Here is a 24,219-nt window from a genome sequence, read left to right as displayed (position 1 = left end):
TAGTACACTCACTAATGGCTATATGTATGTAATAGGGGGTGGAGCCAGTGATTCGGCCCGCCCACAATTGTTACCACGCCGCGGCTGCCAAAAGTATATGAGTGTGGGCGGGCTCTGTCACGCGAGAGTATATAGAGTAACGTCAGGGTATTTGAAAAAGAGTTTCTTGAGCTGAAGAATTTATTTTTATTTATTATTTCCCATTGTATTCGCATCATTTTCGTTTTTGAATGTGAACATTGTGAATTATTTAAATGATATACGGTCACAAGTAATAAATGATACACTGCACTCAAATTAAAACAATTATGAGATTTTACTCAAGCTGGCTTTATTCAAATGAAACGATTATTCACATTTATAATGCGCAATTGGAACCTTCAAGTTTAAAAGTGTTTGGTTGCACTTGGGTGTGCGTAATATATGGTGGTTATAGTATGTAACACAAGTAAAAGGAAATCCGCGTGTTTAATCATAAACATATGACTATTGATCATTTACACACTAAAAACTAGGGATTAGTTAATTAAACGTTAAGAGAAATACATTGGTGGAAAATTTGAACGTGCAAAGTTCCAACAGCGGGCGACGAATGTACACTATATATTTCCATCATTGTTCTGATGATCAAGTGGGCGTTATTATTTTTCATAGCTTTTTACTTTTTCCTAATATTTCGGCCTTGAATGCATTCGTGTCCTCAACGTCGCATCCATTGATTACACTCGCAATCCTCTCATTGTCCAGCATTGTCACGTGATTACCCGGCACGGTGTACACGCTGACTTTGCTCTTCGTTACCTGAAACGTCGTTTAATAATCAAATTCAATCATGTACCAATGATTCCCTCGAACGCGTCATTTGCACCCGCCAAATAATAATCATCATCATCGCGTTATACCTGAGATAGACCGTAATCATCAGCGTCGTACTGAATACTAGGAATCGTTGGCTTCAACAGAGTGATCGGCGCTCTGATCGGCGACATGTTTGACGTGCTGTAGGTTTGCAGAGCAATGATCCGGTTGTACAGGGACTTGCACAGATTTCGGAAGTTCTCGTCCGACATGTTGAGCCTCGAGGGTGGGTAAATCTGCACTAGAGCCTCCACCTTTTCCTCCCACTTTTGGCACTTTTCTAGCGCCGTTTTTAACTGAAAATCCATCATTTTTACGTTACGTGTTGAAGAATGGTAAATAAAAAGAAAAAAAAAAAAAAAAAAAAAAAGAAATGCATTTAGGTACGTTAGAAGCGTGGGCCGGAGACAGAACAAGGATGATGTCCAGTATGGCTTTGGTTTGCAACTCTTGGTCGCTGTTGTTGTGCGTGTAGCACTTTTGCATGAGTTTGACCGGCTCCGGGGCACCGTCAATCAGGATCAATTGCCCGGCGAGGCCTCGCTCCTCCAGTCGTCTCGCCAACTCTATCGCCAACAAACTCCCGTAGGAGTAACCCACCAGAGTGAAGTCCTGGCGATTTTTGCTCCTCTCCAGCACGTGCTACGACCAAAAAGTTTATATTTTTTTTACCATAATTTGGGATTGAAAATCAAGGTCGATATATATATGTATGTAGGTGTACGCGAGCTCACCGGCAACAACAGGTCACTCATGCAGGCGATGCTCTGGCAATCGTTGTTGATCTCCAGTTGCAGACAAGTGGCGGGCGCCCGAATTTTCGAGGCCAAGCTCATGAACACGGAAGCAAAACCCTCGACACCGGGTATCAGGAAGATCTCGCTCCTGTCCGACTCCTCCTTAGTCAGTAGCCTGACGCACGTCTCGAGGCTGACGTTGCCGTCGCCGAGTAGACGCGACGCTGGCCTCAGGTTTACCTGCTGCTCCGCGTCGGGCCCCACCTCGCCCAAGGTCGTGTTTAACTGCTGTTGCTGGGCGTTCTCCGCCTCCACGGTCATCTCCTGCAATTTGGCAAAGTTCAAGCCCCGAATGTCCTGGGCCGTGAGGAAAACGTCGAACTCGCGCTCGAGGGTCTGCTTGATCTCCACGGACATCATCGAGTCCATCCCCAGCTCGGCCAGCGAGGCGTTCGGACTCACGCCCTTCAAGTCCTTGAGACCTGTTGGCAAAGCGCGAGCGAACGCAATAAAATACTACTGATGAATGGGGGGGGGGGGGAACGCCTTACCCATGATATTGAGGACCGTGTCGGTGATGCTGAGGACGCCGGATCCGCTGGTCTTCTTCTCGGCCACCACCATGCTGGACACGACGGCTCGTTTCTGCTGCATCAGCCCGTCGAGCTCGTGCAGGCAAGAGAATATGCCCTGCTGGAGGGTCCCGCCGATGACCAATTCCTTGTGGTCCATCTGCATCTCCGCGACGAGACCCACGTCGCCCACGGCGCCCCATTGGACCGCAAGTGCCGGGTAGCCCTCGGACGCGCGTCTCTCGCAGATTCGCTCCATCACCTGACGATCATCGGTTGTTTTTTCACTTGTACCAGTTCAAGTGCGTACCAAAGAAAATTATACACCCAACAACTGTACTTACGGAGTTGGCCATTCCGTAATTGGTTTGGCCGGCGTTGCCCCTTCCGCAAGATACCGACGAAAAAACGACAAAGTGCCTGAGCCCGGGGCACAGCTTGCGCGAAAGCGCGTCCAAATTTTTGGTTGCCCAAGCCTTTGTCCGCAACGACTCCCGGAAGGATTCTTGCGTCTGGCTCTCCCACAGCGAGTCGTTGAGCACGACCGCCAAATTAAATATCCCGTCCACAGGGCCAAGGCCAGCAGCGGTCTCCAGGATGGACTGGCAATCCTTCGGCACGGAGGCGTCCTTCCCGGCTACCACGCTCACCCGGACCCCGTAACTCTTCCATATCTCGATGCGCATCGTTTGAAAGCCATTTTTTATCCCGCTTCGGGACGTCAGGACTAAATTTCTTGCTCCTCGCAAGACCAACCAATCAGCTGTGGAAAAAACAGTTTCCATAGCTTTTGCTCGTGTGACACTGTATACATGATACATTATACGGGGTGTACGTACCTAGTTCGAGGCCAAATCCGCCGAGGCCACCTAAAATGACGTAGCTCCGATCGGCGAGGCAGTAGTAACGCGGATAGGCCGATATCGGTGTATCTATTGGCTCCTTTTCCTCCCTTACTTTGATGATTACCTTGCCCATGTGTTTACCAGCCGCCATGTGCCGGAAAGCCGTCTCTACGTGGTCTTTCGGGAAGACGGTCCTTCGGAGACGCCATCATTAGATGTGTGTTGTAAACTACAAAATGAATGGGGCAACATAGTTGTGATTATTACCTGACCAGTGGTTTGATTGCGCCATTCTTGAGCCCCGGGGCCATGAGCATCTGCAACTCTCGCTTGGCCCGGCTGTCCGCGGTCATGACGCGATCCAGGTGTATGCCCTTGAAGCTGATTTCGCGCAGGAAACACTCCATACCCAAGGGATTGTCGGCCGACAGGTCAAACTTGCCGATTTCCAAAAAGCGTCCACCCCAAGCCAGGCAGTTCACCGACGCCAGAAGCTTTTCCTCCGCGAGACTGTTGAGGACAATGTCCACGCCTTGGCCATCCGTCTGCTCGGCTATCATCTGCTCGAAGCTGGTGTCGCGGGAGTTGCCGATGTGGTTGTCCGGGATCTGGGGGAAGTGCTCGCGGATGAACCTCCTCTTCTCCGGGGTACCCACGGTCGTGAAAACCTCGCAACCCTCGTACAGGGCCAGGTGTATGGCCGCCTGGCCCACGCCACCGGTACCCGCGTGGATCAGCACCTTGTCACCCTTCTTCATTTGGCCTGTTGACGCGACAGCGACCACGTTAGGTATGGTTTGACTCCTGGTGGTACACCTGGTTGTACTTACCATTTTGGTAAAGGGCGTAGTAACAGGTCGCGTAGACGCAGGGGACGGTAGCCGCGTCCTCGAGGGTCCAGTTGTCGGGGATTTGCCACATGAGGTCGGGATCTCCGACGCACAAATTGGCCAGTCCTCGGCTCTCCATCATGCCCATGACGCGCCTACCCGAGCTGTCGATGCCGCTGTACTCGATGCCGATGACGCTCTCCGCGCTCAGCCTCGTCTTGGCTACGACTTCCACGGCTAGTTTCCCCGTTGCCAGCATCACGTCCCTAACACGAGTAAATTAAAATATCATTGGATACAGTTGATCCACCTAATGAAATGTCAATACTAGCTGAGTTGGGCACAATCAAAAAGTGAGTTTTCAATAACACCTGGTATTTTGGAGAAGAAAAAAAAACATGTGTGTACGAGTGTTTTTCGATTCCCAACTCCGATAATACAAATTGTATGTGTGTTATTGCGGTTTCGTTCGTACTTGAAATTGACGCTGGAGTAGTAAATGCCGACGATGTTCTTGGCTTCCTTGTTCGTTTGCACGTGGCCTTCTTGCCAAATTAATGAGCTCAAGTCACCACGAACCGCCTGATTGACCCATCCATAGCGAACTGGCTTTGGTTCGACCGGTGGCAGGGCCACGTGCCGATAAGTTCCCCAGGCCCCGTTTTCGCGGAGGACGTTTATCACCAAGTCCTTCTTCACCTGGTTGGCGAACAGGGGATCTTGTAAATCGAATTTCGGAGCCCTCGGATCTTGAACGAGGACTGCGCGAACTACTTCGCCACCTGGCTCGAGCTTCAGGCAGTTGATCAAGCCCATGAGACCTTAGGAAGTAACGATACCGTTGTAGGAAGGAAAAAAAAAGTACTCCGGAGAGTAAGTTTGTTCGAGCTCGTACCGTTTTCAAAGTTCCCCTGGCCAACGAGGAGGACTCGCGAGTTTGCGGTATTTTCGTTCTTCAGGGCCTCAGCCATGACCTTGCGCATGTCGTCGACCCAGTCGAGCTTCTCGTTGTTGACGTGCACAACGTAAATTTGGGCTCGCAACTTTTCCTGCCTTCTCAAAAGAACGAACACGTGACTTTCGTGCCTCTTGGCCAGAACAACGGTCAAGTCCCTGCTCTGAGCAAGCTGGTCCAACTTACTGGCGTCGCTTGCGTTTTCTCGAGTCAGTACGAATCCGTTTGGCTTGACCTCACGGAGCAACAAACCCAAATTGTCCGCCAAAGTGTCGGTCAAGAGCCGATGGCCAACGACCACGAGAGAATTCGCGTCCGCGCTGGCCTTTTTCGGATCGACTATGGAAATACTCGGGGGCAGGGCAAACTCCTCGCTGAACTTGCTCTTGGTACTGAGAATGATGGTTTCCGCCTGGATGAGCGGCATGTCTTCCAGGGACTCGACAATCAAGGGCGATATGACGTCCTTCGGGGAGATCTTGTCGGGCTCCGAGATGAGTTCCACGGTCTTGACTTTGATGCCCATGTGATTCTCCACTGCGATTTGAGAGACGACCTTGGCGACCTCCCTCAGACTAGCTTCGCCGGCGTCGACGAACGGCACAAACTTGTACTCCTCGAGGATCGGCTTGCCGGCCGGCTTCCTGCGTGGGATGGCACTCGACTTTAGACCACGTATCTCCACGCCACCGGACACTATGGTGTCGTTCAGTTTGTCGACGTACACCGGAAACTCTGCAGAAGATCATTAACATGTGTACGCATTGGTATCGTGTATATATATATATATATATTATCAAAGGAAAAATCAATTACTTTTGCCCTGCTCGCCGAACTTGATCTGGCTGAGGTGGGCGCTGGTGTCGATGATGAGTTTTTTGATGCCCGTCGGGACAAAAAGGCCGCGCGTGTCGGTGCCCAGTATCTTTATCTGCAGCATGTTGTCCATGAAGGCGACCCAGTCGTTGCACCACTCGATCTGGCCCTTCAAGCCGTTGGCCGTTGAGCTTCTCATGCTGCAAAACACGCCCGTGTAATGATAGCCACGAATCCTGAGCTCCTTGTAGATGTCGCGGGACGACATGACCTCTGGCTCGTTACTCGGGACCCTGGTCGTCTTGATCTTCTCCGCGGCCGGAGTCGTGGTTGAGCGCACGAACCCCGTCACGACCGCCGCGCCACCCTCGACCACCTCGAATCTACCGGTTCCTGGATTCATCGTTGTTAATTTGCCGCTTTTAAAGATTACCGTTATCTAATGATATGTTCTCTCACCTTTTTGCACCATCAGAGTGAACTCGACCTCCCCGGATTTGGGTATCTGCGTGGCCCTGAGGAACTTGACGTCCTCAAAGACCACCGACATCTCGATGTAGAGTTCGCCCTGCATCATGCCGAGGGTCTGCCAGATCAGCCACAGGTAACCCGTGGCCGGGAACAAGTTGCGCCCGTCTATCACGTGGCCAGCCATAGATTCGTAGTCGCTGTCCGTCAGGGCTACCATGACGATCCTCTCGCCGGAGGTGTTGTTCTGTTGCGACTTGTAGTTGGTGACGTACCAGTCCTCGGAGTGCTCCCACTGGATAAGCGGCGATATCATCGGCGTCGACCGGCTCACCGGATAAGCCACAGCCGGATACAGGTTGGCTGCAATTCATCGGCATCGCCCCGTTTCAAACACACTCCACGAATAGGAGAAATAATAGCAAAATAATGTTGTTCTTCTCGTACCCAATTGGGGCTGGAGTCCGCAGTTGTACATTTTGCCGATCGCCTGGAGTAGCACCTGGACGTTGTCCTCGTGGCCCCGTTGGGTCAGGGGTATGTTGGCGACCGTCGGGGCGAGTGATCGCCGTAGGATCGCCTGGAGGAGGCCGTGGGGCGCTATCTCGATGGCAATGGCGTCCTTAGGGATGAAGACCGAGGCCTCCTCGAAGAGGACCGAGCCCAGGAGGTTGTTAGTGTGGTACTCCGCCGAGGAGTAGCGAGCCTCCGGACTGTCCCACTTGTCGACCGGCACCGAAGTGCTCAGCCACTTGGAGCTGCGCTGCTTTGGAGACGGCACCAATTTTTGGAGGGTTGCCAGCAACCTCGGCCCCGCCGGGGCCACGTAACGACTGTGGTACGGGATGTTGCTGCACGCCACCTCCCGCGCGAATATGTTCTTTGCCTGAAACATCGTTACGCTGTAGTGCGACAACCGATCTCCGAGTTTTTTCATTTTTTTTTTGTTTTTTTCATCGTCCATCTCACCTGGAGCTCGGCAACGAAAGCCTTCATGGACTCTGCTGGCCCACTGATGGTCGCGCTGTCAGCCGCGTTGTGGCAGGCAATCTCGATGTCCGGCGGGCAGATGGGTTTCAAATTTTTGTAGCCGAGGCCTACAGCCGCCATCGAGCCGTGGATGACTTTGGTCTCGATGGAGATGAGGCCGCGCGAGTAAGCCGCGAGGATCATCTGCTCGGCGGTGAAGCAACCGTCCGCGTAGGCGCAGCCCAACTCGCCCACCGAGTGGCCGATTATGTTGTCCGGTTCGACGCCGAGCGAGCGGAGAACGTCTACTAAACCGATCTATAAATACGTTTTTTGTAAGCAGCTCTCAGTGAAATTTAATGCTTTTGGCACGATTTTAGTCAATTGTTTTTCAAGCACTTTTGCGCGTGTATAAATGTTTTTTCTTCTTTTTTTTTGCCATCCACTGCGTATATATAATATTGCAGTGTTAACCATTGTAATGATAATCGTTGAAAATATAATTACTTGGACAGCGGCGATGCCGACGAATGAATGGAGAATATTGTCGAAGGCCTTTTTGTCCTTGTTCGAAATGACGTGGAAAATGTCGATGCCGAGTGGTTTCAGGGCCGCATCGCATTTTTCAATGGCCCGGGCAAACACGGGTATTCTCAGTAGAGCCTCACCTGCGAGCAAGCAAAAGGTCAATCGTATTATATATGTTATGCGCGTTGCGCAACTCTGCAAATGAAATATTTAGGATTTACGGGACAAAGTGGAGGAAAAGATCGAGGAACATGATGAACGACAAATCGAGGAGGTGGCGCGTATTAGATGGAAACGTACCCATTCCCGGCCACTGCGACCCCATGCCGGAGAAGACGAACCAAACCGGCCTCTTGGTCCCGGAAACCTGTTTGATCTCTCTAGTCGGGAAATTAGCGACTCCATGAGCCGGCAGGAGCGTATAGCCCCGGTACAGATGATTGGTAATGTCGTCCGAGTGTATATCGTGGAGCAGCCTCAGGTACTCGACGTCGACGGGCTTGCTCTCCAGCTGCAAACGAATCGTCGATATCATAGTGCAACAACCTTTTTTTGTGGCAAGTTTTGATGGTCGTTCGCGTATGAATGATAAATCCCTTACGTCGGTCAGTATGGCGCTGACTGCGTCTTCCGTTCGCCCAGACACAACCGCCAATCGAGGCAGGTCGTCGTTGGGCTGGCCCCCGTTGACCTTTTGCTTGGAGTTCCTCTTGAGCAGTACATGGGCGTTGGCCCCACCAAAACCGAACGAATTCACGCCGGCGAATTCACCCTTCCACGGCGTGGCATCCGTGACGACTTTTATCCTTCCCTCGCTGATCGAACCGATCTCCTCCTTGGCCCTGTTGAAGTTTATGTTCGGGGGGATGACCCCCGACTCCATCGCCAGCAGGACCTGAATAATTTGTAGTTGTTGGATCGACCGCGATGGGATGAAAAAAGAAAAAAAAAAAAAATCATCGGGGCCTGACCTTGGCGATGGAGACGAGGCCACTGGCGGGCTCGCTGTGGCCAAGGTTCGACTTGACGGAGCCGATGAGGAGCGGGTCCGTGGAATCGCGAGCGTCTCCCGCGAACACCGAGTCGATGGCGTTGACCTCCTCGGGATCGCCGACTCGCGTCCCGGTGCCATGGGCCTCGATGTAATTGACCAGCGACGGGGGAATGCCGCACTCGAGGTAAAACTCCTTAAGCAGGACGCCCTGCATGTGGCTCGAGGGAAAGGTCACGCCTTGCTCCTTGAAACCGTCGCAGTTGATCTTGCCGTGGACGACCGTTGCGTAAACTCGCTTCGCGTCCTTGGCCTTTTGCAGGAATATCACCGCTATGGACTCGCTGCGCACGTACCCGTTGGCCTCCTCGTCGAAGGTCTTGCAACGCCCGTCCACCGACAACACGCCTAATCGCTTACGTGAGCACATTTCTCGTTTCCATCTTGTCTAATCTCATGCAACAAGTGTACGCGATACCCACCTAATTTGAAAAATTGCATCGACACGTAGGGATGGAGGCACAGATTGGCCCCACCGACAATCGCCGCGTCGCACAGGCCCTCGCGTATGGCTCTGTACGCGTGCTCCAGGGCAAAGAGGCTCGAGCTGCAGGCCGTGTCGACGGTGTAACTGGGCCCGGTGATGCCCAAAAAGTACGAGATGCGGTTCGACAGCATGGACCGGGCGCAGCCGGTTATCCCGAACCCGTTGACCTACGCCCAACCGGACAATCGAGTGAAATGAATATACGTCACAGGTGCACATCGGTCGTTGGGCAGTAGGCCTACCTGTAGTTTGTCGTAGAACCAGGTTTTCTCCGACTCGGAGAAACAGGCGCCTATGAAGACGCCGGTCTTGGAGCCTCGTAGGGTGCGCGGGTTGACCCCGGCATCGACCACGGCCTCGTACGCGTGTTCCAGCAGCATCCGGCACATAGGGTCCATCGTGTGGGCCTGCTTGAAGTGCACCCCGAAGAATAGGGAATCGAACTTTTCGATCTTGTTTATTTTGCCCGTTCGTTGAGGGATTTCCGGGTGGTCTGTGGTTTTTTTTTTTTTTTTGAATACGAGTCTTACGCGAAAGGAGGACTAAAATAAGGAGGACTTACCCAACTTCCAGCGCCGGTCGTCATCGGTTATCAGATCGTTTTTCGACATGAGATTGTGGTAGAGTTGTTTCATGTTGTTTGACTCCGGAAACCGGCCGGCAATGCCGCTTATGACGATATCCTCCTCCGGGGGTTGTTGGGCCAACTTCCGGGGACGAACGTCCGGGTCTGCAGTGGCGCTCGTCGACTGCATGGTCTAGTTTTCCAATACTTGCTCGTTGGTCCAAAAGGCCGGTGTGTTGTGCTTGTCGTTCCCTTCTAATGGAAATAATGCCACCAAATGTCACTCAAAGTCCAATTGTCAACGCACACTGTTAACCTACGGTGAGCACGAGTCTATGAAACTACTACTGCGGCCACTGGTGGGCAGGACACCACTGGCTTTCTCCGTGGCCGAGTGATAGAGAAAAAAAAAAAAAAAAAACAACAACAACAACAATCGTGGAAAAAAAAACAGATGCCACGGAGAATGAGAGTATTTGAATGGTCAGGGTCTTTTATAACCGCGACATCATTCCGGCCGAGCGTTACCCCCACTTGTCAATCAAAAATTGAAATTTAATCGTCGGTAGAGGCCACGCGCGTATACACACACGTACAAACGGACGTACACTTGCCCAAACGTGCATTCATTTGTGCGTTTACTTATAAATTTTTGAGCGGAAACTAAAGTATCTAGTTGACGAAAAAGGTCTCGTCGATTTGGTTTCGAGATACCAACCGTTAGCGTCAGTTTGACTTTAACGCGTATACCTACTCAAATACTTTATAAGCATTTTCTTTTTTTTTTTTCGTTTTTCATTCAAGTACTTGTTACCTGTAAATCACGCATTTGTATAAACAAATTTGTACGTACATTGCCCAAGCAGTAGTGGAGGGTGAAAAAAAAAAAAAAAAAAAAAAGCGCGTGTTGCCGTAGTGCGGTGGTATTTGCGACTATTTGCGAACAGCCGACGGCGAATCCCGTGTCATGGAAAAAAAAGGTGGATAGCTCGACGGAGACAATGAAAAACATTCGGTTTTTTCAATTTTTACATGTTAACGAATGTAAATTTATATTTTTCAAGATTTTTTTCCTGAGAACTACCCTATTTGACTTTGTAATGTCACTTGCGCAACGGCAGTGTAAGGTGGTTGTCGAAACGTGAAAGACGTTTTTCGAATTTTTAAAACAACGTTGGAAGCCACGATGAAGACGCGACGTAAGGTGATTGCGCATGAAATACTCTGACGTACCCTATAATGTACTTTACGTTATCGGGATTATCTATACGGAATTCGTATTCTCGCTGACCGATTTGATTTTCTACGTAATTAACACACAACAAAGGAAAGAATAGAAGAAAAAAAAAAAAAAAAAAAAAAAAACCAACGCGTAACAAGCGTATAGTGATGTGACCGTTTCGAGAAAGAAAAGTAATGTACACTTAAAACGATAATATGAATTTATTGCTCGAAGGCAAATAGATGTAAGGCTCGAACGGCGCGATAGGCTGGATCGTACGACAAAAAATGGTTGACTGAATCTTTTCGCACACTTATAGAAATCGGTCACTTTTTCGCAGAACAATGGAAAATATGCAAAGCAAACGGTGCGCGCACGAATTTTTCCAACAAACAACGTTTACGGCTATACTCCACCGCCGACCGATGTCGCGCTTCGCCAGATCAAAGGTCTGACAAAATTTCGAATATGTATACCTTGAATGTTTTCCATGTGCACACTCTACCTGGCAATTTCAAACGCTAAACTCCGTGTAGGGATTTACACTTTGGTATATAATGTAATGATAGTATACAAAGTATGTCATGTGGAACAATAACATGAGCATGAGTACTTGCGATGGGTAATTGGACCACAATTATTTGCTATGTTTTTTCTTTGCGGGATATCGGTGACACACTTTTTCTTTTCTTTTTTTTTTTCAAACTTTCATGAGCCACTGTAGTGTTGGACTGTATACGTGTATATGTCGTACGTACCTTGATAATATTTTTCTATCGCGGTAAACACCAGTATATGTATGTATAGATGCGAAAAACGAGCGCTAACTGTAGGAAAGTACGAAGCGATGCGAAAATTTGAAAAAAAAAACTTTTTATGCGGATGCTGCTCGTGTCGAACATGCTTATATAGACTTTTGGGGTGAATTTTTCAATTTTTTCAATTCGAGCCATTGTAATTTCAAATGGACTTACGTAAATCCAGCTTGCCTTCTGCTTTCCATGTTAAATCATAAAATTTGCATTATTCATGGAAAAAAAAAAAAAAGAAAAAAAACAGAATTTACGAAAAATCCCGTAACTTGGAAGCCATACGAGAATACGTGGCATACTGTTGCACTTGCATTTACTTATACACTTATTGTTTTACTCGGTATAAATTGAATTTAAAATCACCGAGCTGGGAACAAAACCCGGAACACGGTTTTCGTTACTTTTATTTATTAATTCAAGTGCTTCGGGGGGATCCTAGTCTGTTTTCTCAATTTTTTTAAATTAAACAGCTTATAAAAATTTCTTTAATAATCATTGCAAACTATCACAAGTTGCAAAAAAGTAATCGTAAAATTTCAACAAAATACAAACAGTTGGAAACATTTTCCCGTAACGAGCTAGTGTATGATGTGCTTTAGTAAAATGACACAAATACTGAGGATTTTTTGTGGTAAATTATAATATACAATCAAATTATCAGAAAAGAGAATTTATTGAGTTACTTAAAATTTTATGATTTTACAATTTACTTCTGCATGTAATAATAAATATGATGAAAAGTCTTTCGATTTTTATAAAAATCACGTTATACATATTTTAATTTACATATGTTAAATTTATTCTACATTTATTATGTAATTCTTAAAACTATTAGATAAATTTGCAGTACTTAGTTTACGAGCATATATTTCTGCAACAGAAAATGCTGCTGAAAATGCATTGTACTATATTATTATAGCCACTTACAAAAGTTATGGCAAGAATTTTCGTGACTTTTTTATATTTATAAATTAGTAATATCAAATTACCAAAGTCATGGGATAAATCTTACGAGGGCTACTTATCAAGTCTTTTAGTTATTTAATAATAATTACACATTTACCACACATTGTTGTATGACAAATTTCTTTTTTAAGCTGTGTTTGTATCTACAAGTTATGTATAAATATGATATATATTATCGGATGTACAATTTTCCAAACTTTTTCAATAAGAACTCATTTGTGTAAAATACAAAGATAACTAAATATAGTATTGACTTTTTTTTTCTTCCTTTTTTCAGTAAACATAAGTACTTTAATAACTGAGTATTACGGTTGGATCGGTCAATTCTATTCGGAAATAAAACAAGCTGATGAAATACAAAATACGGCTTGCGTTTCGCTGCAGCGCTTGATTTACAATAAGTTGCATTAAATCATTAAGCCATGTATAGAATTTAATTTGTCATGCCATCTTCAGTGATCGTATGAATTTGCAAAGTGTACTTTTTTTCCTTGACCATCAAGTACGTCTATTAAACTTGGAGTTAGACTGAATTCAGATGAGCTGTCATCATCGTTTTGCGAACTGAAATCAAACCAAAATATTGACTCGGGGAAAAAAGTGGTCAGTTTATTTGAAAAATAAATTTTTACCATGAATTTAGACTTGTGAGACTGCTGCATTGGCTCTGCAAGTTTGCGGGTCCTTCAATTTTCAAAACTTCCAGGATAGAATTTACCGAGGATACATAAACTCCTCGAGGTCCTGCTAATCCCAAATATCTTGGATTATTTAATTCTATCAACTGTTTCTCTGGATTCGCTGAAGACGATCTGTAGGAATCGGCGTCGAGCTTGATAATTTCGACCGATGAGAAGTGAATGATAAAGAGATATGGTTTACGGTAAGCTGAAAGCAAAATTGTAAATGATTAGAATTAAATTAAATATTTTTTTTTTTTTAATTATTTTTCCGTAAAACATCGTGCGTATTTGAATATAAGTACGAAACAATATAGTTTAAAGAAAATCCTTTAAAAAAGTAAAATAATGAATAGACAAGAAAGACACTGAAAATGCAAGTAAATTTCCATACCAAATGCGAAAGGTAGATGACTCCACGATGGGTCAATGCTCCGGGTTCTCTGTCCATTTTCATTAACGAAAACTCCAAACTCATTGTAGCAAAGTAAAAGTTCAATGTTATGGGAACTGCTTGAAATATTTAATACATGAATCGGAAAAATGCCTAGTTTGGCCACACTGCTTAGAGCTGCTTTTACTGAATTGTCATCGTCTTCCGGAAAATCTGGAAATATTCAGTTGTTAATGATAATTTTTTTTTAAATTTACTATGGGGTTGCAGCACATGTATGACAAAAAAAAATTTTTTTTAACTAATAAAGACGCTTAGCAGTGCTATAATCGATGGATATTTAGTAAAGTTCTTACCGTCAATAGAGTAGTTATTGACATCGATTTGGAAAAATTTGTGACAACCAACAATCAGTAGATTTCGTGCAAATAAAGCACAGCTGCATGGCTCTTGTGTCTCTAGTTCTCTGAGAGTTATAAATTCTCCAGAATCTTCGTTTGTTATCCACTTGAGTAAACTGAAATTTCACACGGTGTAAAAAAAAAAAAAAAAATTTTTCCACCCAAGAAAAAAAAAGATTAACAGACTTACATTACGTGACTGGCTGTGGCTGCGCAAAGCATTTCTCCTTGGATTTGGTACAAGTGACAGCTGTCGGATCCTGTAAGCACTGCTTTCGTGTTGATGGCTGGTCTAGAGCACTCGGCAGCCAAGGCATTACTTTTGAGCTGTCGTAGATCACAAGAAACGAGTTGACGGTCCTCACCAGCTATCATCATAGCAAGACCCACATGCGGATGCAACGTCAGCTGGTAGACTTTTTTAACGCCTCGTATAGCCGTTAAACAACGAGATCGACCAACTTGATAAGAAAATAGACCTTCCTCAGCACCGAACAATATCACATTCTCGTCTTCCAACTCTACAGCAGTATTTATATCCAACTAAAATAATATCAAGTTAATCAACAAATGTAAAATTTATGTAAGAAAAAAAAAAAAAAGTTGCGAATCTTATCAAAGCTTTTTTACTTGATGTTTCTCTAGTTTCAGCACTGTATGAACGATCTCGGTCTTTGATAATTTACTCGAATACATTTTTAACGCCTGGAGCCACTTTTTCTTGTCCAATTGACTAAGTGCCATTATATCCAGCCTAGACGTTGGCCAGCATGTCGAAGGTGACTTAGATTCTATCCTAAGTATGAAAGGCAAATCGGACTTGGCAGTTCCAGGCACGTCGGCCTGGTGAACCGTCTCGCTAACAATGAAGCCGTCTTTTTCTGCAAGATCCAGCCGATTGATTGGCATCATTCCCGGACTAGGCTGATGTTCATAGGTACACAGACAAGAGCCATCTAATTTCAGGTACTTGCGTTCCCAAGAAGCTTTGGCACGACCTGGCAATTTCACCCAGCCCTCCATCAAGGTAGAGTTTTCCGGGGGCTTGATCCCGCCCCCAGTGTCTCTTTCGGGAATCATATCTGGCTCGTCGATTGCCAAGGTTTGTACACTACCACCCAAACTTGACAAGCTCTCCGAGCTAGATCTTAAATTTCTGCCAAGTTGTCTCGCAAATCCTCCAGGAAGGCCACAGTTGGCCGGCACCGACGTTGAACACTTGACGTGCGTCATGATTTGGCATTCGTTGCAAATTGTCGCTCTCTTACCGAATTGTATCGACTCCATGCATGCCGCGCACTTTCCAGGCCTCATCGGCAAGCTTATATTGAACCTGTGCGGTATGTTGTGCCGCATTCGTTGCATGGAAGCCTGTCTCGCCATAACTTCGTCAGACACGTCTGTGTGCAGCTTTTCTGGTGATGCATGATTCGACACAGGAGTCGGACTTATTGCCCGCGAGGCTTTAACGGAAAGCAGTTGCTCCGTCAACGTTTTAACTTTGGCCCGCTCTTGTTCCAATTGATTTTCTAGCTCGCGATAACCAACGGGCAAGGCGTTAGGGTTTACTGGTGGTATGTTTTCTTTCTGCTTGGAACCAAAAATCTTGTTACACACATTCTTCTTGCGCTTACTACTTTCCTCAAGCTTTAATTGCAAATAGTCGATAAGTTTGGTCTGTTGTTGGCAAGTACTGCCTGCTTTCATCTCGCGTTCTTGGTAGAACTGACGCATTTCGGTAAGCACCTCCTCTAATTCAGCAACTCTTTCTCTCAAGTCTTGATTCTGATCCACGCTGTCTTGTAAGTCGATGTTTAGTGATTCATTCTCCTCCTTTAGCTGATGCACTCGTGTGAGATGCTGCGTACTTTCCTCCTTTACAATTCGTGCTTCAGCTTTGGATATTTCAAGATTTCGCCTCATTTCTGATAACTCGCACTCTAATTTTTCGCATCTCTGCTGTAATTCTGCAACCTTGGGACAAAATATAATGATTAATAAGTTAATCGGGACATATACTAAAAAAAAAATTTGTTAGCTTCTGTTTTACCTGTTTGTTCAACTGCTGAGTCATTTTCCTGTACTGGTCGCACTGGCTGACCAAGTCGTTCCTCTCTTCCTCGATGTCACTAGTTTCTGATTCGAGGCGCTCGATCGCTCGTTCTGCCACTAGTCGCATCGTTTTCTCTTCGTTGAAAGCCACCTTTGCCTCGCGCAGTTTTGTCTCAATTGTTTCCAGGTCCTTCTGGAGTTTCATTTTTTCCTGTACCAATGTATTCTCGCGCGTTTCATGGTTGCTTGTAAGCTTCTCGTAGTCGTTGAGTTGTTCCTCGAGAACGGTGCAGGTTTCTTTCAAAAGGTCTATGTTCACTTGGTACCCATTCGCTTGTTGTTGTATCCTTTCGAGCTTCACTTCAAGTTCATTATTTTCTTCATTGAGTTTAGCAAGCCTCGTGGATAGCCGCTCATTTTCGCTCTGGATGGAATCCGTGCGACTTTCATTACCACGCAACTGTTTGCGAGTAAAATCGAGTTCACGGCGTAGTGATGCACTGGAGCTTTGTAGTTCCTCTATCTGCTTATTAGCCTGAGTTAAAGCCTGAATAAACAAGAAAATGCAATTCATTTTATAAACAAAGTATTAAGGATATTGAAATTTTAAAACATCGAAAAAAACTCACTCTCTGAGCTGAATCAGCTTGAAGCTTGTTTCGTGATGCCTCTTTTGATGCATCAGCTAATGAAACTTTCAAAGACTCCAGCTCTTTTTCAGCTTTTTTAAGTTTTTCATCATCTTCTTTGATCCTGTTGTTCAATCTTTCTGAAACTCTTTGTTTCTCTTCCTGCAATTTTTTTATCTTCTCTTCAGCCGCCTTTGCCTCCCTTACAGCTATTCTTTTATCCAAATTTGCTTCCGACAGTTCCCTTTCCTTTTTAAAAAAGTTTATCTGAGCCTGTTTGGCATTTTGACGTTCAGTTGACAAATTTTCTTTGCAACTCTTGAGCTGCTGCTCTAAGCTTTCGATTTGCTGCACGAGACTAGATATCTTTACAGTATCTTCAATTGTTGAGCCCGAGCGACGATTTAGGGACGAACGATTCTGTCCACTTCTAAGAGTCGCATTTTCAGCTTCCAACTTGACTACGCTTTTCTCAAAGCGTCGCACCAACTCTTCCAGATCGCCAACTTTTTTACCTTGTTCCTCTAAAATTCGTGCATACGATTATTTCGTTAATAAATTCAACACCCCTAGAGATTATAAATAAAATTTGTACAAACCTTCTTTTTTTAGAGTATTTTTCAATCGTTCTTCTAACGCATCTTTATCTTGTGTAGCTTTTTCCAGATTCGCAGCAAGAGCTTCGTTTACTTCCAAATTTATTACTGTCTCATTCAAATCTGATTTGGTAGTCTAAAAACGAGAAAGAAAGATTATAAAATAAAATCCAATTATTGAAACATAAAAAATGCTTACCTCCAATTGTCTCTTCAACTGATCATTTTCTATTTTAAGTCTATCCACTTGCTCTTGAAGCGTAACAGCAAATTGTTCCGCGTTGTTTGCACTTTCCAACTGCTTAGCTTTTTCGTGCAACTGATTTTTCAGTGTCTCTATTTCAGCATCTCTCGCTGGAATTGTTGCTTTTAAACTTCTAAGCTGCTCTTGACAGTCTTTCAATTCATTTTGAGCCAATTCCATTCCCATGTTGAGTCTGGATTGTCGGCAATGATTGGAATCTTGCTCATTCCTCAGTTTGGATTCCAATTCAATGTTTTTTGCAGTTTCCAACTCTAACTTGGATCTAAGCTCTGCTATTTGATTGTGTGCTCTTGCAGATATCTGTTCAAGCTTATTTTCAACTCCAACTGCACTTTGACGGTTTAATTCTCGCATTTTGGAGAGAGACTCTTTGTATTGTACCTGAAATGCAATCAAATCAAGAAAAACGTTTTTTACACGTTCGTGAGATATAAAAATTTTCTTTACCTGAAAGACTCTTAACTTATGAAGTTCTGCATTGGCAGTTTCAAGTTCACACTCCATTCGCTGTAGCCTAGAACTCATTTCGTTGTTACTCGTACACAATTCTGTGATGCGTACAGTTTGAGATTCAATGTGCTTATTCAGTTGAGCAACTTTGTCTTTCTCTGCATTCTCCCACTTTTTCTTTGCACTTTTTATCAAATTTAAGGCTCTTGTTTCTAATTCTCTTCTCTCTTGACGCTCCAGGTCTACATGGATACATAAATCATTAACATTTACTTGACTTAAAATCAAATTTTTTCAAATTGTGAAAAAAACAATTGTAATTTCATAGCATACCCAGAGTACGTTTGATTCCAGCTAATTCTGATTTAGTTGTGACAAGTTCCCTCTCAAATTTATCTCTTTCTCTGGAGGTTATTTCTAATCTCTTTGTCGTTTCCTCCAGTTGATTTTCCAGATTGGACGTCATCCTGTAATTTGATTCTGTTTTGTCCTGCAAGGCAAGCAACTTTTTCTTCTGTTCTCTAATTTCCTTCAATTCTTTCCTCTTGTTCTCCATTTGCAATTCCATCTCAATGTTATCAAGTAACGCATTAGTCTAATTGATGAGAAGAAAAACAAAAATTTTATACAAACACTTTATCGAACAAATACGTTGAATTCTTGAAATATTTCATTGACTGGCCAGTAACAAAAAACTCATCAATGAATTAAAAATAATAATTAACTGTTGCACTCGGTTGGAAAAAAAGCACAGTTAAATTTACAGTTGGGCAAGGTATATACATGAAAATAACAAATTTCGTCATAAAACATACTGCTCGGTAACTTTGTAAATGTTTTTTATTACGAAATTGAGAGTCATGAAACTTTGGACAACATCATGGCCTAAAACCCGGCGGGTATCCCTCGCATGGAAAAAGTATATATTTTTAGTTCCCACGAACGAAATAAATATTTGATGAAGTACTTGTTAAGCACATACTCAAATTGTAATTGACAACGAGTAAAAAGCTGGCAGTGGTAAACAAAAAAAAAAAAGAAGATACGGCATCAGTAGATTTGATAAACGAGGCGTAAACAAAGCCCTCACAGCCAAATAATGAAAGCGCTAACCTCGAATTGCCGAAGACAAGACATTTTTTCTTTGCTGACGATGAATCGCAAGCCGCTGCGGTACACGCGACTTTTGCAATTGAGTTTTTCTTCCAAGCGTATTCGTTTGGTGTGTCCACCCGCTCTCTTGTGTATTCAAATAACAGCCGCAACAACAACAAACATCGACAGTATCACACCCACAATAGATGCAGGTAGTGCCGGCGACGAATTAAATGATAATTAAAGTTCTTTACAACACACTGCGATTCTCAATGATTTAAACACCCCCTCATCGCTGTAACGTACTTACTCTGCGCGCCTGTAGATTATAATACCATGTAAGTATGTGTATGTACATGGAACGAAAATTTCCAACGGTTATTTCGCGCGTCAGTAGAGGTCAGAGGGGTGTACAACTGTACAACAACCACAGCTGGTGTGTGCAGCAATGGAATATACTTACTATACCTATATGTGTACTTGTACGCGGTTTGTTTTTTCAAATCCTCACGGATGGGGAGGCGAACTCGTGCACCGATTGGACGAGGCCAAACAGTTTTCTTCCATGTCTCCGGTCACGTGATATCAACGATCGAAAGCGCGCTATTTTTGAAATGAAAAAAGGTGAGAGTTTCTTTTTTTTTTTTTTTTTTCTCATCGAATTCTTATGCTTAACTTTCAGCATATGAATAAGTATAATGTATAGAAATATGATTATAATTTTTGGTTGACATTAAATACGCAAGTGTAGATACATTTTTTTTTTTAATTAACCAACAACAATCTGTATGTATTGATAAAAGGGTTTGTACGGACAAAGCGATTCTTTGCAAATCATATTTTACTTTCGTCGAATTTTAGTTACCAACTTTGTACGCACTTACAAAAATAGTTTGACCTGTTGAAAATAAAAATAAAAAAAATGGCTAAAGTCGCTCGATCGTATTCTTCCTAAAATTTCGGAATGAGGTTGTTCTTTGCAAAACATTCCATGACTTTGCCTCCGGTCTCGCAAGCGTCCGCGCCAACTGGAAACAAACGCAATGAAAATGATCGGATGAGCCGTAAAGAAAAAAAAAAAAAAAAAAAAAAAAAAAGGACCCTATAGCTTACCCAGTTTCCTGCACTCCTTGACCTTGTCGTTTGTACTCGGCTTGTCCTGGTCGATGGTACCATCCTCCTTCATCTACACAAATTCAGGAAATAACCATTAACACCTAGATTTACCTATACACTCACCCCTAAAGCTAAGAGCCAAGACCGCACTTACCACTCCATTTTTCTTGAGAACGCAGGCCGAGAAACAATCGAGCTCACGAGTCGGTGTAAAGTCTTTGCCATCCTTGATGTCATCCAATAGTTCTGTAAAAAAAAAAAAAAAAAAAAAAAAAAAAAAAAAAACAAACAACCAACCAAGTAACACAACGTAGCGATGGCTCCCATACTCGTGCAGGTATTATTGTGAAAAAAAAAAGGAAAGAATTTCAACACTCTGATCTTGAAATGGCTTACTCTTATCGACTTTGGACTCTGTTATGCATTCCTCTACTTCGTCTCGTATCTTCTTCCTCTGCTCGTCCGTCAAATTTTTCTCCTCCAAATGATGGTGATGCTACTTTGGCAAGGCAAATTGTGTCAATCGAACGGAATAACAAGCAAATGTGAGAAATATAATGATGCAACAAGACCAAGTACTAGTACTGACCGAGTAGACGCAAACGACGCTGGCAAACAAAATGAGAACGAGCAAGCCCTTCATGCTGACCATTCTATATGGAGTAGGGTACAGTTGAGGATTCAAGTGTTTGTTCAAGAACACAAATCAATGTCCGAGCGAGCATATACTTAGCCGGGCTTTATATACCGCGGATTTGTTTACGCATTTCTAATCACGAGAGCTGTACAGAAATCATCCATCACCAGCTCTGCGAATAGATTATCAGTTGAAAGTTACAATTTTCCTCGCACCGACTTTGCTTACGCAACCGCCGCGTATACATGAAATACGAATGTGTCACCTATATAATACAAAGGCATGCACGGATATATATTTTTGCGAACACGGCAATTGGAAAAAAAACAATGGGGTATACTACCTATCCTCGATGAAAGTACGAGGAGGAGGTTTAACTCATCCAAGGTGACGAAAATATCTTCGATACTATGTGCATACAAATTGATTCCATTAGTTTAATAGTAAGTCAGTAATGTAAGAGGAAAACTTGTCCGATGAGATTCCGTGTATTTTTTCCCCCTTTTTTGCTTCGCCCCCGATAGTATTTAAACTATTATTGTCATACAAAACAAAGTTGCCCGAGTGGAGTTATCAAATGGCATGATGTAGCTTTTTTTTTTTTTTTTTTTTTTTTTCTCTCGCCTGGTAACTATATATTGTACACCGTAAAATGAAAAACACGTCGTCGATATTCTAACGATTCCCCGGAGATGTGAGATATGAGTATAAAAGACACACACACACCCTCGCGGGAGTACAGATGATATACTGTATTATGTGAGTGTATGTACACTCGTACATTGTACACAGGACCGTCAAGTGGTCGAGAGAGTGTCCGCGGAGAGCATCGATCAGATGAAGTGCCCGACCGGGAGAGAAGGAAAGTCCCGTTAAAAGAAATCGCGATTCGTCGCGAGCGGCAAACGAGTCGCTCGTACGGGCTTGGGGAGTAACGAAACAAAAAAAAAAAAAAACCCATCACCGTCGAAACCTGCGCGCATACATGACTCGAGGGTTGTGTGTACAGCAGGTTGTGTGTGTATAGTGTGCCTATATACACCTGATAAGTATATACAGTTGAGTACAGCAGCAGCGGAGAAAATGGAAAAGCGCGCCGTTTTTGGCAGTTCCAAGGCGCCGGGGAGTGAGTCTGCTTTTTTTCTCTCTCCTCTGTGGCGACCTGCTAACTGTTATAAACCATCTCTCACTTGCCGCCTGTTGTTGCTGGCGTGTGTCTTTGAGGCGATCGAAGCCAGAGAAATTGGTTCCGACGCCGCATGATTTACCGGCCGGCAGTAGCGGGAGAAACTCTGGAGCGATGATGAACCACACAACACACATTGGCCTTTTTTTTTTTTTCTCTTTTTTCTCGTCACGCACTGCACCTTCCGTGCCGATCTTTCAATCAACACTTTTTGTGGCGCTGTGGCGATCGGTAATTGACCGATTTTTTTCTTTCCTTCCTCACCTCGGAGCGTGTCAAATTCTGCTATAAACGAAAATTTCATTCTTTTCAATGTCTCGAGAATATGAACAAAAAACATCTGTGCAACGTGACAAGATGTTGTCTCTTCGAAAAGTTTACAACAGTCACCAGCTTGGATCGTTACGTAAATTAAATTGTCTCTGCCGCGGTTAAACGATTATTTTAAGTAAAGCCCCCCTCGCTTGTTTGTTTTGTTTTGTGATTGTACGAAAGGTCGAGGGGGGAATAATTCAATCGTCGCGCAACGCAATCCCAGCAACTACACTTTAATCGGCAATTTGCTAATCTCGACAGAGAGAGAGAGGAGGGGGGAACGCGTTTTTTGCCGCGTCCTCTCTTCTGCATGCTGCGCGATGTGCGTGTCTTTTGTACTCAATTAAAACGCCCGACTGGAAAATCCCTGGTTTTTGTGGGATCGGATTTACGCCTCGATAAAGCATTCCAGAATCGGTAAGGAAAAAAAAAAAAAAAAAAAAAAAAAAAACCCATGCGGTTATTTTTGGAATTTGTTTCATGAGAGACGCAAATGAATCTCCCCCTCTCTTGTTCTCGATTTGCAAATCGCGCTTTGGGTCACACACACGCCACGCAAGCACTTTACATGTTTACATCGCGTTTCGCGTTAGAAGAAAAGAGAAAAAAAAAAAAAAAAATGAAGAGAATCACACATTGTCCCGACTTTCTCTTGCAAATTAAGCCGTACACGCACACTCGCTCCCAATATAGGCACACACATGCTCGCAAACAATGTGGAAATGAAGCCTGAGACGTCATGTATCGTAATTATACCCATGAAGTTGTTGCGTTTTCATGCATCGAACCCATCATACCCATCGTACAACCTCTTGCAGCTACACATAATGTAAGCGAGTACGCGCACTCACACGGGTCAGGGAGTGCAACTCCTTGTGGCGTTGATGCCTTACACTATATATATTATGTAGTAGGTGTGGGTAATGCTTATATTTATATACTTGTGTATTTCCTGTGAGCTCCTATTGTCTATACTCTTTTTCGGGAAAAACTCACGATTTAAGGAAATGTTTTCCCATGAGCGCGCCTGGTTGGGTATTTGGTCGTACGCAAGCTTCGTCATGCGTGCGCGTTATTGCGTAACCTGACCCGCAACCGCGAGTTGGAAAAAAAAAAAAAAAAAAAAAAAAAAAAAAAAAAAAAAAAAAAAGACGTCGCTATATATGCACTTTCCGCAATTCCTTTTCCGTCTCTGCAACGACGTCGCCTTACTCGTAAGTATACTTGTACAGCCACGCGTACACTTATTCGCGTATTGTGTACGATAATATTGAGTAGACCCGAAATGCGCTGATCCCTCACTTTTTTGCGCGCACAATCTCGAAACGATAAGTATATTCAGATATAGTATACTATCGACACCATCTCAAATGGAACGAGTAACGAATAAAAAAAAAAAAAAATGTAGACGCATGGGTGTACCTATACGTATACTAGATTAGCGAAGCGACTTTCTCGATTCGAGCTATTTTGTTCACGCATTATTAGCCGTTCAATTGAAAACGCTAAACATCACTTGACCTGATTATTTTATTGGACGAATACCTATACAATGTAAAAGTTACAACTCCGATCAACGTACCTGTAGTAATATGGCACGTTTATTAATCACGCGCTACAGCCGTGGGACTTTCCGTCTCTGTATGAAGATTAGAAAAAGGCATAATCCAGCACCATCAGAGGATATCCAACACCTTGCATTGAAAGCTGCTAAATGCGAGT

The 24,219-nt window shown here is 44.2% G+C and overlaps 3 protein-coding genes across 3 annotated transcripts; all 3 read right to left on the bottom strand.

Moving 5' to 3' along the window:
• Nucleotides 1-297: 297 nt before the first annotated feature.
• Nucleotides 298-10,093, bottom strand: LOC106636313 (fatty acid synthase-like). The gene is made up of 23 exons (XM_089588602.1): nucleotides 10,002-10,093; nucleotides 9,679-9,936; nucleotides 9,359-9,609; nucleotides 9,052-9,283; nucleotides 8,550-8,977; nucleotides 8,180-8,473; nucleotides 7,879-8,089; nucleotides 7,558-7,718; nucleotides 7,051-7,368; nucleotides 6,529-6,967; nucleotides 6,073-6,444; nucleotides 5,614-6,006; nucleotides 4,738-5,532; nucleotides 4,318-4,663; nucleotides 3,843-4,108; nucleotides 3,280-3,775; nucleotides 3,007-3,206; nucleotides 2,512-2,930; nucleotides 2,147-2,429; nucleotides 1,593-2,077; nucleotides 1,246-1,500; nucleotides 903-1,154; nucleotides 298-801 (listed from the first exon to the last, which is right to left on the bottom strand). The coding sequence occupies exons 2-23, from the start codon at nucleotides 9,869-9,871 to the stop codon at nucleotides 649-651; spliced, it is 7,242 nt and encodes a 2,413-aa protein (XP_089444728.1). The 5' UTR covers nucleotides 9,872-9,936; nucleotides 10,002-10,093; the 3' UTR covers nucleotides 298-648.
• A 2,479-nt stretch (nucleotides 10,094-12,572) lies between these two features.
• On the bottom strand, nucleotides 12,573-19,387 carry LOC106636250 (citron Rho-interacting kinase). The gene is made up of 13 exons (XM_014348594.2): nucleotides 19,262-19,387; nucleotides 18,482-18,743; nucleotides 18,146-18,390; nucleotides 17,633-18,079; nucleotides 17,437-17,569; nucleotides 16,838-17,361; nucleotides 16,207-16,755; nucleotides 14,787-16,130; nucleotides 14,347-14,699; nucleotides 14,112-14,272; nucleotides 13,756-13,968; nucleotides 13,314-13,569; nucleotides 12,573-13,245 (listed from the first exon to the last, which is right to left on the bottom strand). Exons 1-13 carry the CDS (start codon nucleotides 19,283-19,285, stop codon nucleotides 13,134-13,136), a joined length of 4,623 nt encoding a protein of 1,540 aa, XP_014204080.2. The 5' UTR covers nucleotides 19,286-19,387; the 3' UTR covers nucleotides 12,573-13,133.
• A 612-nt stretch (nucleotides 19,388-19,999) lies between these two features.
• Nucleotides 20,000-21,036, bottom strand: LOC106636293 (Odorant-binding protein 56g). The gene is made up of 5 exons (XM_014348651.3): nucleotides 20,949-21,036; nucleotides 20,756-20,855; nucleotides 20,514-20,605; nucleotides 20,357-20,429; nucleotides 20,000-20,271 (listed from the first exon to the last, which is right to left on the bottom strand). The coding sequence occupies exons 1-5, from the start codon at nucleotides 21,009-21,011 to the stop codon at nucleotides 20,195-20,197; spliced, it is 405 nt and encodes a 134-aa protein (XP_014204137.2). The 5' UTR covers nucleotides 21,012-21,036; the 3' UTR covers nucleotides 20,000-20,194.
• Between the last annotated feature and the right edge of the window lie 3,183 nt (nucleotides 21,037-24,219).

The sequence above is a fragment of the Copidosoma floridanum genome, unplaced genomic scaffold (assembly GCF_036245765.1).
Source record: "Copidosoma floridanum isolate Cflo_tuat_1 unplaced genomic scaffold, Cflo_Japanese_pri ptg000007l, whole genome shotgun sequence".
NCBI classification, from domain to species: Eukaryota; Metazoa; Arthropoda; class Insecta; order Hymenoptera; family Encyrtidae; genus Copidosoma; species Copidosoma floridanum.
Note: the sequence above shows the minus strand (reverse complement) of the source record. Positions and strands in the feature narration are given on the sequence as shown.